The sequence below is a fragment of the Lactuca saligna genome, chromosome 7, assembly GCF_052625555.1.
Source record: "Lactuca saligna cultivar CGN05327 chromosome 7, ASM5262555v1, whole genome shotgun sequence".
Taxonomy (NCBI): domain Eukaryota; kingdom Viridiplantae; phylum Streptophyta; class Magnoliopsida; order Asterales; family Asteraceae; genus Lactuca; species Lactuca saligna.
The window spans coordinates 62,291,229-62,305,151 of record NC_136423.1 but is presented as its reverse complement, the minus strand read 5'-3'; the positions used below and the strand labels follow the sequence as shown (position 1 = coordinate 62,305,151).

The following is a 13,923-nucleotide window of genomic DNA, read 5'->3' as shown; positions in this document are numbered from 1 at the left end:
ATTGCTTTTGAAACATATAAACATATACTTTGGTGTAACTTTTGCAATTATATATATGGTGGTTGTTTTTACTTTGAGCACTATTATTCACGTTGTTGTGATAATGTACATGAAGTCCTCCACCCCCAGACGTTTCCGCCATCCTTGGTTTGGGGGTGTGACATATAACCATACTTGATATAACTAGAGACCTTTCCAACGTTCTTCAGGCGTCGAGTTAAATGACATTTGTCACCCTTGGCATGTCTGCCCAACTGTAGCTAGCAGTTCGGGTGTGGGATTGTCGGTACCGAATAGATCTATTCACAAATTTCACGCTCTCCCTCCAGGAGACATTGGTTATACTATGATAGGATTTATCCATGCACACCTAAGGGTACAGTAGTGAAGTAGCGCCTCACAGTATTGTACAATCTAGTTTACATGTAGTGTAGTAGCGTTCTACCGTAGTGAAAATCCGAAAGTATATCGTTCGTAGAGATAGTTACAGTTATGAAAAACGTGATAGAATAGTGGTGCAAACTATAAACTATTCCTGTTCTTAGTGCATACGTTTAGTAGTGAAAGTTTCTATACTTGTTATGTTTAGAAAAATCCTAAACTATAACGATTATAGTTTGCATGAGTAATGTAGTGAATAGCGAATCCGGAAAACTATGAAATTTTAGTGAAAAATGACCCTTATGCTCAACACAGTACAAAAGGGTTAAAGTATGAGAATTTCATGAGTTTTGAAAACATTTATGTTTAGCTTGTATCCCCCCCCCCCCCCCCCTGAAAACATTAAAAATTCGGAAAAATGTAAGGGTATGAACTCACCTCGAGTGATTTAAATGAAGGATTGATACGAAATGCGGGATGTTCATGTGAAGCCTTGAACATGATTTGATCCTAATCAACAAGTAATGACACATAAATGAGTCAAATGATTATATTTCACCACTAAATGTGATGAAGAACCTTTCTAATAACTTGGGACTACTTGCACTAAGTGTTAGGACCTCAAAGGATTGCATGAGTGAGGTGTATGGCCACTTTAAACGTGTGTATAGCCATGGGTGTGCGGCCCAAAGGGTGTGCGGTCGTACACTCATGATGGGAGGTGCCTTTGAGGTGTTTTTAAGGTCCGTACTTGCATCCATGAAGTGTCCTAGGCCCATACTTGGTTGTAGTACAAGTTTAGGGTCATAGAAGTGGGTTTGTAGTCCTATGGTGTGTGTGTGTGTATGGTCGCACAAATGTGTGTGTTGTCGCACACATGAGTGTCTGGCCATACCCAGGAGTGTGTTTCCGCACACAGGAGTGTGTGGTCGCACTCTTTCAACGAGATGAAGAATATGACGGGACTTTCATGATTCAAGGCCTAGATCAAGAGGTTCTTCATGCACAACAAGTTAAGGGATGGATTACTCATGTTTTTGAAGCCTTGGGAAGGTTCAAAGTTGGAGAAACTTGAGAGGAAATGATGTTGTGTGCTGCCATGGTGCTAAAGGAATGAAAGGAAGGGGGCTACCATTTATATAGGAGTGTGAGTGCTGTCAAAAGTGAGTGTGCTGCCAAGGGAGTGGGTGTGCAGCCACACACCCGTGTGTACGGCCGTACACTCCTCCAAGAGGTGTGTATGGTCCAATTTTCTCAGTATTCAACACTTAAATGACCCCTTGAATAGCACTAGAAATCGACAAAACAAGTTGAATATTGATTGAATTGATTAATTGTACAAGATTGAAATTCCGTGTTGTCACAGATCTTGGATAAGATCTTAGTTTAGAGTGAAGTCGCTAACTTCATGAATGATCATTAGGGCAGCTATGTCATATTTGATGATTTTAATGAAGTAGTGGAGGAGGCTTCATTCTTCTCACTGGACTGCTTCATTTAATTAGTTCATCGAATATTGGGGGTTGGTTGAAATGCAACTGGGTGCAAGATAGTTTACTTAGATGAACAATATGGGGACAAAAATATCAAAATGTTCTAGGTACTTTCTTTCGTCTGATTTAGCTAGTGTGTTCTCTCATATCACGTTCATACAACTAGAAGGAAGATGGTCTAATCATAATCATATCATGTTATATAACATGAATATGTATTATGGTCCCATTCTATTTCGTTTCTTCCATTCGTGGTGTTTAGTTGATGGGTTCGATGAAGTGGTGCTCTTGGCTTGGGCCAATAATGTGGATAATTAAAATAATACAAATTCCATTGCTTTTAAGAATAATATAAAATAGTTGAATATGGTTTTGAAAGGATTTAATAAGTACCTTTGTGATATAGATAGGAGTAGTAAAGAGTTTCTTATGAAATTAATTGATGAGTTCAACGTAAAGATTGATGGGGCCTAGGCTACAAATGGTGAGGTTCTTCAAGGAATGGAATATTAAAATATATATATATATATATATATATATATATATATATATATATATATATATATATATATATATATATATATATATATATATATATATATATATATATATGGAAGATATCAAGAACCAACAAGCCCTAAATATTGCTAAAAATTTGAGAATTAAGTGAGATGTGAATTGGAATGAGAACTCAAAAAAAGGATGCTTAAGAAAAGTAGGACAAAGGTGGATCTTTAAGGTGTTATGGTGGATGGTATTTGATGTACATAATTGAATTAGGTTAAAGAGGTGTTCTTTCACTTCTTTAAGGGGAAATTTTCTTCGATTGATGGGACTCTTCCTTTAGGTCATAATCCTTGACTTTCTTCCTTAAGTATGGCATAGTGGGCTTCGTTAGAGGCTATAGTTTTGGTAGAGGAGATCAGAGATGTTGTGTGGATGTGTGGTGGAATGAAGCATAAAGACTAGGCACGTTCTCTTTAAAATTTATTAAGAAGTATATGTCTGTTATGGACATGATATTGCAACTTATGTTTAGGAGTTCTTTTAAGCTAGGATTATGCCTAATGGACGTAACACATCTTTCATAACGTTAATCCCTAAGTTCAAAAATACTTTTGTGAATGAATTTAGACCAATCTCTCTTATAGGGGTTCAATATAAGATAACATCATTTAAAATATCTAGATATTAACTAAAACTAACTAACCATTTTACTATTAAATTTAAAACTCTCCTCTTTCTTTCTTACAAACTCTTGACACCAACAAAACCACTAGCATCCTCTATTTCTTTCCATCAAAAAGGTAATTGTTCTTCCATAATTTCCATATAGTATTTTTATTAGGATCTTATTATGATCATGATAAGTATTCGATCATCAATGAAAAACTAGAATATTAGAGCAAATAATTAGAACTTATGATCATTTCTCATAAGTTTCCAAGCAGAATTTTGTATAAACTTCTACGAACCATAATTGGGTCCATACTCAAGGTTTTTGAACGATTCTTGACCCATATTTCCAACCCAAAACATTTCATAATTTTTAAGTGAAAGACCCCAACTTTCGTATTTATGAAAGACCCAAACATTCATACTATTTCAAAAGATTTCTTAAGTTACTTCCTCAAAACATGCTACATGCATATTTATAAAATAATATTTTATATTGATAAAGTGATTACAAAGGATTGGATACAAACCGACTAAGTTTTATTACATTTCATGTCTACCCAGGAATCTACTATTCATATACATACATGAACATTAAAAATACAGAGAAATACTATTAACTATTCTAAATCTTTCAGCAGTATAAAGCTATATTGGAATACTCATCACCTGCAATTGTTAAATATTGAGAGGAATAAGCGATAACGCTTAGTGAATTCAATAGATAGATACAATATAATCTTATGCCTTACATATACCAATATGACAGAAGCAGAAGTGAACAAGAAGACATATGTGAAATCATGTGACAAACGTTCATATCAATCAAAGACTTTATTCAAAGATATACTTTTCAATGAGACATAACGATTTCAATACTTGATATGCATCAATAAAGCTTTAGCCCAATTGGCACAGAAGACTTACAATTTCTGATTAACATTTTGGTAGATTTCAGGCTTATAGCCCTGTCTAACCATTTGCCAATACCATAGAATACAGTTCATTCTCTTACAGAGTCATGCTCTACATGGTCAGAGGCTACATACCATTCCTATCAAAACTTATGCCAATGCCATAGAATAGAAGTTATTCTCTTACGGAGACATGCTCTACATGGCCAGAGGCTACATACCAGTACCAATGTGAATCTAAGTCCTTTCACTGATCACATGGTCAAAGGTATTATAATTGCTATAAACATAGCGAATAAAATAACACGGGAGAATAACTCAGAATAATAACACTGAGAAGCACATAACACATATAACACATAACATACAATTGTTCCTATATATTGAACTCACCTTAAGTTAACCGGGGTTAAAATAGTAATTTGGACAACATTTCGGCTTTAAATATGTCTTTCAATGTCGAAAACCGGGGGCTTAATTGAAAACCGGGCTCTGCGAAGGTAGGGCTTCAAAACCGAAAAAATAAAATTTTCGGGCTTCTCGGGGGTCTCGGGACGTGTTTCAGGTGCTAAAATTGATACCGGGGCTTCAGGAAAAGTGAAAATAGTGAAAATATGGAAAAAGGGGTTAAAGTTGTAAATTTTCAAATTTTGGCCGGGAGGGTTCACAGGTCCTCTATTTATAGGGTGAGAGGCTTGGATCCGAGGGCTAAGAAGCGAGCACGTGGCTGCTGGAGCGAAGGCCACGAAGCAAGAGGAGGGGAGAAGCGTGGCACCTGCGAGTTTCGGACCAATCAGGCGAGGCCACATCTCGGTGATGCAGCTTAAGCGAAGCTCGGACGTGGCACCGGGTGCGAAGCGGGTAGGCGAGACATATCTCGCGTCGGACTGGCCACCGATGCGAGACGTGTCCCCTTCCTGCTGGACCTCGGCCTCGACGAATCTGCTTGCAACACTTGCTGAGTTCGGATTCGGCCACGTCTCCGGTGACGCTGCTGCTTCGTGCGAAGGTGACGTGGCCGGTACTGTTCATGCGAGTTTTCTCGGTTTTCGAGCCCCGAACTTCTAAAATCCATAACTTTCGCATACGAGCTCCGTTTTTGACGTTCTTTATATGCACGTGTAGCTAAAATTACGCTCTACAACTTTCGTTTAGACTTCGTCGGCTAATTTTGACTTTAATTTTAATATTATTATTTTTAACAGACTGGGACAGGAAAATCCGTTAAAAATTCATAACTTCTTCATCCGACATCCGTTTTCGTCAGACTTTTTACCGTTGTAATACATATGATGAGACCTTCGATTCTCATTTAAGATGTATTGGTAAAATATCGCTCGATCTAAAATTTGAGTTTTTAGCTGTCTACTGCTAAATTGAAACTTCGAAAAATCATAACTTCCTCATACGAAGTCAGATTTTGGCGTTCTTTTTATCGAATTTCTCGGTTTAATGAATACTAAGATTTTCATTTAGATCAATAACACTAAGAAGTAGTTTATCAAAAACTCACTTTTTACGTCATTCTGCGCCGTGCCGGTTTTGTCGCGGATCTTCGGTTGGTCATAACTTCTTCGTTATAACTCGGATTTTGACGAGGTTTTTGCCTACAAATTTCTAACGAGATTCTCTACAACATCAAATAATAAAATTTTACTTATTCAAAATTTTATATTTTCGCTAAATTTCACTATTTGGCTTTTAATTGGAATCTCATAAGACTTCCAATATTTTCTGAGTGATTCTAAACATAGTTTTACTTCATTTCTAGTAAAAACCATCTGTTAGAACTCAGTACTCAATTTTACATAATATTTCACAATTTTATTCACTTTTAATAATAACAATACACAATTTCAGAATGTGTATGTTGCATTAAGTAAGATTTGAGCCCTTAAAGATCACTTTCAAGTTAAAAGGTCAAAACTAATTTTTTTCAACTAAAATATTGGTCTGTTTTCTCAAGGTCATTCCATCCTCAGATTTGATCCTAACGACTTGAACCCATTTCAGAAACAAAACCGGTTGGCATTGTATGATTTGGTTATGAATTCCATAGTCAACCAAACTAAAACATTTTGGCGTGTACTAAAAAAAATAGTTTTTCAGACCTTGCTAAATTCATTGATTTTTCATGATTTTTTTACTTAATGGAAAATCTAGATAAAAATATATTTGGAAATGTATGACACATGGGATACTGAGATAAATGTTTCATAATTTAATTTGGTTAGTTTTTTAATTAATAAAATCCTTAAACAAGAATTGAAATCTGACCTAAAAACGCAAGATTTGAAATTTACCAAACATTCAACTCTTAAACTTGATTGATAATAATTGTCATATAAATTATGCATAAACTCCATCATCACTTTTGTTGAGTGACTAAATGCTTTACACCTAATAGCTAATTTGGGCTTTAACTTGTACTTATAAAATTAATCACCAACGTGTTTAAGTGTCATGTCTATACGTTTTGTTATGTTGGAGGATTTAGTTATGCCAATTAGTAATTAGGTTACATCAAACATAACCTTAGAGTGTCTTCAACTGTTTCAGAAGGCTAATAGGTTTACATACTTATTAGGCATGCTAGCTGCTACTATTGATCATTCAGTTATCCAGGTGAGTTTAAGGCCCCTTTACTTATGTTGTACACTTATGGGGAGAATACATGCAGAAAAACTTATAAACTTATGCTTAGGAACTTATGAAACTTGTAACTTAAGTACTAGACACATGTACTCACATAATGGTTACATAAAACACATTCATCACCTAAGGCCCCCAATATCGTAACAGTTAGTTTTGGTAAGGGGATTGTGTGTGTGTGTGTATATATATATATATATATATATATATATATATATATATATATATATATATATATGGGTTAATAACCCCTACCAATGGTTATTAGCTACAACCTTAACGAGCAAGTCACAATGGGTGATAATTATATTTACTTATGGCAATGTTTAATGATGCATTAGATGGGGCACATCTATTGGTCACAGTTTTGGTTATTGGAGACTCAGAGTAACATTGATGTATTGTTTTTAATTAAATAATATATGAGTTAGGAATCTTGCGGTCCAATGAAACTAAATATGATTGAAATACTTAAACTTATGAACTCACCAACTTTATGTTAACCTTTTTAAGTAACATGTATTCTCAGGTAAGTAAAAGCAGGAGACGTGCACTTATGGAATATGTCTTGGAGTCACAGTCTACTTAGGTTCATCAAGGAAGTCTTTTGGATTAGCCTATTGTTTAAGGCACATTTATGAAATAATAGTTGATTTGTGAAACTCTAGACAAGTACTTATACAATCTCTTCAAGTTGTAAGACTTTCTACTTATATGTTATACCTTGTGGTTGTTTTTATGTATTCAATGATTATGATCCATGACCATCTCACCACTGACATAAAAATAAGTACGAAAACATAAAAAAAATAAATAAATAAAATAAAAATAAAATAAAAATTACGTCGAAACATAGACGAACCCCGATTTATACCGACACAGAAACATAGAATCAACCAATGAAAGTTCTAAATTTACAACAAAACTTTGATCACCTCTAGTTTATACCAACGCATGCGAAAGCTTAGAAAGTCGAAAGGTTGGTAATCGTAGGAAAATCAGATTGTATATATTAAGGAATCTAAAACAAAAGTTTAGAAAATAATATGGGTGAAATTGATATTTTTCGAAGTTCAAACAAAGGTTGAAAATGATATTTTAAAAAGTAAATGATTGAAAATGTCATTTTACAAAGTATAAACATAGACGAACTCAAATTTATACGGACACATACATAAAAAAAAAACAAGTAATTTTTTTAAATCGACGAACGGATGTTCTAAATTTATATCGAAACGTTGATCACCTCTAATTTATACCAACACATACGAAACTTTAGAAAATCGGAGGGGAGGTAAATGGTAATTGTAGGCAAATCATATTGTATATTACGGGGCATAAAACAAAAAAAAAATAGAAATTAAAAGGGTGAAATTGATATTTTTCAAAGTTCAAACAAATGATGAAAGTAATATTTTAAAATCTAGAGGGTTGAAATATATCATTTTACAAAATATAAGAATGATAGCAATATAAAATTAGTGGAGGGACTTAAATTACCGATAGTATAAATTGAAAATCAAATAAAAGGAGGACTACAAATGTGAAATAAAAAAGTGGAAGGAATGAAAAAGTAAAAAAAGAGCCACCAACTTTACTATTTAGAATAGATACAATGGTAAAAAACAATAAAATGAATAAAAATAAATAAAAAATAGAAAATAAAAACCTAGTATTTGTGAAACTCCTGAAACTAATATTTCAACAACATTTTGAATATTTTTAAAATTATCTCAAATCTACCTTAATTATAAATAAGCTCATTATATAGCCTTCTCTTTATTTTGGATAACATACGAAAGTGAAAATGTCCAATTTTGTTATCAATCTATCATTGCATACGACCAAACTCATAGGATTTTAGTCTTACCGCCGCATACTTAAAGTGGTCAAGATTTTGTGTTTGAGAGAGATTAATCCATACAATAAATACTTGAAACCAAAGCTATCAGTGATTTGTACACAACAGTTTTTAACCGTATATAACAATCTATGTATTAGTAATACAATCGTATAAAACATAAATTGTCATCTATATGAATAAAGAATAATATTTGTTTTTAATGCGGGTTTTAGTAAAAGTTACTTTTTATTATTGATTGAATATAAAAAAAAAATTGAAATGCATTCATGCATTTGTTTTATAATATTAAATCAATTTTATATATACTTTTTTTATATAATTATATATTCTTAGCATAGCTTATTGAAACATTTAATATAATGGAACATTTAATATAGGGGTTCTTAACAAAAAAAATTAAAAAGTATATGGTTTATGGAACTAAAAAAATTAATATATTGGTTTTCTCATGAATTGTAATAATGAGAGGCTTCAAATGGTCCCAAATTAAATATAAGTTTTTTTTTATTAAATGGGAGGGTTTCTTGGCATGTATTGAAATTATAGGAGGGTTTAATAAGAATAAAAATTAATAGTGGCTTTTTCTAGTTATTTGTTTATAATAGGTTGTCTTTTTCTTTCTTTACTTTTTACCCATATACTTTGCATGTAACATATTATTATCCATAAAGACATATAAGTATATTGCTATTACATGTAAGGAACTATAAGTACATTACTATTATAGGTAAAAGATTAAGTACATTGCTAAATGCTAATATAAACACAAAACAAAATACACTACCAAAGCCTATATTGGTAGAAGAAGAGACAAGCTACCACCATGGTTCAATTACATGTTACTACCTCTAAGGAAATATACATTAGTTATTTTAATAACAAGAGCTTAATACCAAAACTTAAACTTTAGATTATTAGATCTTAAATCCAATTTAAAGAAACCCAAAAAAAAAAAAATCCATGTTTACTTCCATTAAGTTTTTGGAGTGGGGTCAATTTTTCAACTGATCTCAAGACTTTCAAAAAAATCCCACAACATAGTGCGACAAATTTCTTATGCATAGATTTGTACATCTGATCTACTTCACATCACATGTTTACAAAGATGGAGATATAACCAAATGTGAGAGACTGGGAGAGATAAGATTTGCTTCTCATCACATGTTTATAAAGATGGAGATATAGATATAGATATATAAGATTACTATTTCTCTTAAAACATTTTTTAAAAACCGATCCATCAACAATTTCAAATAACACTAGTTACTACACCTAATTTCATCTTAAACTCCAAATTTAATGATAACATAATATACACATTTATTAATATTTCCAAAAAGCACATTGCTATTAATAACAAGGAATTGAACATACATTGCTACTACGAATACGAAATAAAGTACATTGCCTATATATATCGGTAGAGAGACAAAAACCAACATCAAGTCCAAACAACAACCATAGTTCCCTCACATTTCACACATCAACTCATTAAAGAATTTCGTATAACAAAGTATTCAAAGTCATTATCTACTAATCAATGGCGATGATTAGGAAACCAACGGATACATACATGAGTAACACAGGGTACAGGGCGAGTGCTTTTCTTCTAGGGTTAACCGCCATACTGATGAAGGGATACGCGGCCCACGAGCTCCATGCTAAAGTCACACAGACCACCACAATCTTTAAAATCACATTGTCCTTCAACATGCATATTAGGGCTCCTACATCTAGAGGGAAGAGACAGTATCCCAATAGACTTAGACTTTGGAAGAAGATTATGTGACCTCCCTATAAACAACCATTATAAGCATTGTATTTAGCTTTTCATCATCCATTTACAAATATAGCAACATACTTTCATTTGTTTGTTATTGTAGCTTCCTACTTTTAAGACATTGTACTTTCAAAATTCTACCAAATTATAGCATTGGATTTTCAAGAGTAAATTACACGAATGGTCCCTATGGTTTGGGGTAATTTGCATGTTTGGTCCCTAACTTATTTTTTTAACTCGGAAAGTCCCTAAAGTTTGTTTTTGTTGCGTGCTTGGTCCCTGTCTTAACTAAAAAGACTATTTTGCCCTTGATTTTTTAATTTATTTAAATAAGGTGGGACAGGTAAGGTAAGGTGAGATGGAAGTGGGGTTGGGGGTGTGTTTATTTAAATAAATTAAAAAATCAATGGCAAAATAATCTTTTTAGGTAAGACAGGGACCAAGAGCGCAAAAAAAACAGTAGGAACCTTCCGAGTTTAAAAAATAAGTTAGGGACCAAACGTGCAAATTACCCCAAACCATAGGGACCATTTGTGTAATTTACTCTATTTTTCAATTATTTTTATTTGGTCATTGTACTTTGTTATTTCTTGCATATAACTAAAAAAAGTATTTGTGAAATTATAGCATACTAAAATAAATGGAAGGAAAAAGTAAACGAGGGAGAATTTGTAAGTTTTTTGTCAAGTAATTTGATACAATTGTAATTCTCTCATTATTTATATCAAAAAAATGTATATAAGTATATTAATTTTTTATTTCATGTACAATTTCAATTTAAAACAGTTGTCAAGTAGACAGACAATGTTTAAAAAGAATCACCTGTAGAATGTAGAGTGGAGGATAAAATGGTCATTTACTCTTATTTAAACAGACAGTTCATTCAGTCCAACAAATTGAAGTTGTACATGAACTAAAGGGTAAAATGGTCATTTATTCTTTACTCATACACACACTGAGAGATAATAGTGAATTACCAGAAGCAGGACATTCAAAGTCAGAATGATGGCACCTGTTGCAAGTAGTGCAAAGGCCACAGCAAAAACTTCAGACTGCAGATAACCAAATACAACAAAGGCACCAATTAATAAAATGTTAAAAGAGAATAAAAAGAACAATTTCACAATGAAGCAGTTGTAAGACTTGGTTACTTGTTTATTATACAAAATTATGTAATAATGGAATAAGAAAATACAAAAATGGAATTGAGACAAGTGTAAAACTTGATTTATTATTTAGTGACATTGTCCCCTAAGATAAAGCAAAAGGCTAATCATGTTAAGAGAAATGTGATATATGGTTATCTACAAAATATGTATAGAGTTTAAACAAATGAAGAGAATATAAAAAAGAATTGAATGTTCAAGTTGCATAATACTTTATACAGCAAACTAGCATGAAAGACATTTCTCACTTTAGATGTGAAAGACAAGATTGTTTTAAAATCATTTAATGTTTTATACAGCTTTTGCATAATGGTTGAATTGTTTTATATAGATAAGTATGAAATAACTTTGTAGCAACAAATCAAACATGTAATTTGTCACAGAGGTTTACAATTGACAGTGGCAATTTGTATATGAATTTGGGGATAGGATGAAAAAAGGAAAGGGCATGGATGTTTTGAACATTAATGGAGCATAAGAAATTTCAATTAGTTTTATCTGTAGCTACTTCAATTTTGCAAAAGTAATGCTAAAAACAGCTCACATTCAGCACATATCACGTATATCAGTTCCTAGTAATTAATGCACCTACTGTTAGCAATCTGTTTTGAAAAAAGTTCACGAGGTTTAACGATCTGTAATGTGATGATATATATTCAAAACCTCGGATTCATCATAGCAAGAAAAGCTTGGGTTGATTTGAGTTCATTGAAGATAAACTAAAGTAACGGCAAATTCCAATCTCAATAATGACAATCCGATTATGATCCAGTTCGAACTAGTTATAACCTAAATCTACGAGACTAGATCTGAACAAGAGGCATCTCAAAGGAGGTAAGAGTTCAACCGGAATAAGAATTCTACAAGTGAATCGAGCATAAATCACGAAAAAACCAGACAAACTCACCTTCTTTACCGAGGCGGACCAAGAAAGAGTGAGCCCTAAAAACACGATGAAGAAGAACGGCCCCCAAAGATCCCAATCTCTCAACGCTTTTCCCGGATCCTCACGAAACGGATTCGGAAAAACAACCAACTTCAAATTACTAACAATCCTCGAAAGATCTCTCTTCACCGTATCCCACACTGGTTCAGTCAACGTATTCGGCGGCGATCCGAACGCAGTCATGCTCGACTGTTGTTGACCATTAGTACCAATATTAGCATTACGGTTCAAGTTAGAAGGCGGTGGAGGTGCTGCAGGGACAGATGTCGGTTTCTGAGGAGGAAGAGGAGGAAGGTTTGATGCGATGAAAGGGGAAGAAGATACGGGAATGGAAGCTCGTGTAGGTGATGGTGGACGGGCGGGGAGGACAGTGGCAGGGCCGGATTGGACGCTGTAGTTGATTAGGTTTTCGATCTCATCGATGTCGGATTGAGAGGATTGGTTGAGGGGGACGGTGTCTCGTTCGCTGTATGACATTTTTATGGAAACTGCGGTGGCGATTGAGCAGATCTGAGGGAAAACACGGTGGCGATTTCAAAGCATGGTGGGGGAGAGTTTACGGCTTTACGAAAGGAAACACGACTGACTTGCCTGGAAGGTGGACTCCTTTTACCTCCAACATCAACAGATTTTTTGGTCTTTGTTTTGTAAAAATAGTAAAATCAAAATGAGATAATTAAAGACAAAATTGAAAAAATGGCCCAAGTTAATGTAATTTTTGAGGTTTTTGAGGTTTAGTCCAAATTATTATTATTATTATTTTATTGGTGATCATTCTGAGGTAGTTTGCTTGTGTTTTTGGTTTTTCGGTAAACTGAAAAGATTAAATTGCTCTTATTATATTAATTTTCCATTTTTCTTTTTTTCTTTTAAATATTTATATATAAAAAATAAAAATAAGGGTCCACATACTCTCTCTCTCTCTCTCTCTCTCTCTCTCTCTCTCTCCAAGATGAATAAAAATCCTTTCTTTTTCTCTGTAATCCTTTTCTTCTCCCTCTTCATCGTTGGTAAACCTGACCTAAAGAAAACTCTTTGCACATGGCCCGGTTTCTTCTGCGACAGCAAAAACAACCGTGTCGTCGAACTTCACTTCACTGGAATGGGTCTCTTTGATGAACTCCCTGATAACACCCTCGGTAATTTGACCCAACTCACCACTCTCAGACTTCGTTACAACACCCTCTCCGATCCACTCCCCACATACATCTTCTCACTAGTTAACCTCCATAATCTCTACATCCAAGACAATCTATTTTTAGGCTCGATTCCAAATTCATTTTCCCCTCTCGTGAATCTCGTTAAGGTTAGCTTCGCGGACTGGATTAGGATTCCATATTTAATCCCAATCTAGTTTCTAATTCCAATTCCAGATCCCGACAGGCTACACAATTCTAGGCCAAGACATCAACATCGCAGCTTCGGTGATATTTCTTTCCCATCTCGACGTCAGCTTCGGTGATATTTCTTTTTGATTAAACAATAGAGTGAGTGGAGGAATAGGGAATATCGATGGGCTGAGGAACACCATATTCAACATCGCAGCTTCCA

General features: G+C 33.8%; 1 protein-coding gene across 1 annotated transcript; it reads right to left on the bottom strand.

Annotated features, from left to right (window-relative positions):
- Window positions 1-9,868: 9,868 nt before the first annotated feature.
- Window positions 9,869-12,983, bottom strand: LOC145005113 (protein YIP4b-like). The gene is made up of 3 exons (XM_078964163.1): window positions 12,334-12,983; window positions 11,238-11,312; window positions 9,869-10,274 (listed from the first exon to the last, which is right to left on the bottom strand). Exons 1-3 carry the CDS (start codon window positions 12,847-12,849, stop codon window positions 10,014-10,016), a joined length of 852 nt encoding a protein of 283 aa, XP_078820289.1. The 5' UTR covers window positions 12,850-12,983; the 3' UTR covers window positions 9,869-10,013.
- Window positions 12,984-13,923: the final 940 nt, after the last annotated feature.

Excerpts from the sequence above, each read along its gene's own strand:
- LOC145005113 (XM_078964163.1), bottom strand. The coding sequence starts at position 12,849 with ATGTCATACAGCGAACGAGACACCGTCCCCCTCAACCAATCCTCTCAA. Across the intron at positions 11,313-12,333 it reads GGTCCGCCTCGGTAAAGAAG|TCTGAAGTTTTTGCTGTGGC; the intron begins GTGAGTTTGTCT and ends GGTTATCTGCAG. Across the intron at positions 10,275-11,237 it reads CTTTGAATGTCCTGCTTCTG|GGAGGTCACATAATCTTCTT; the intron begins GTAATTCACTAT and ends GGTTGTTTATAG.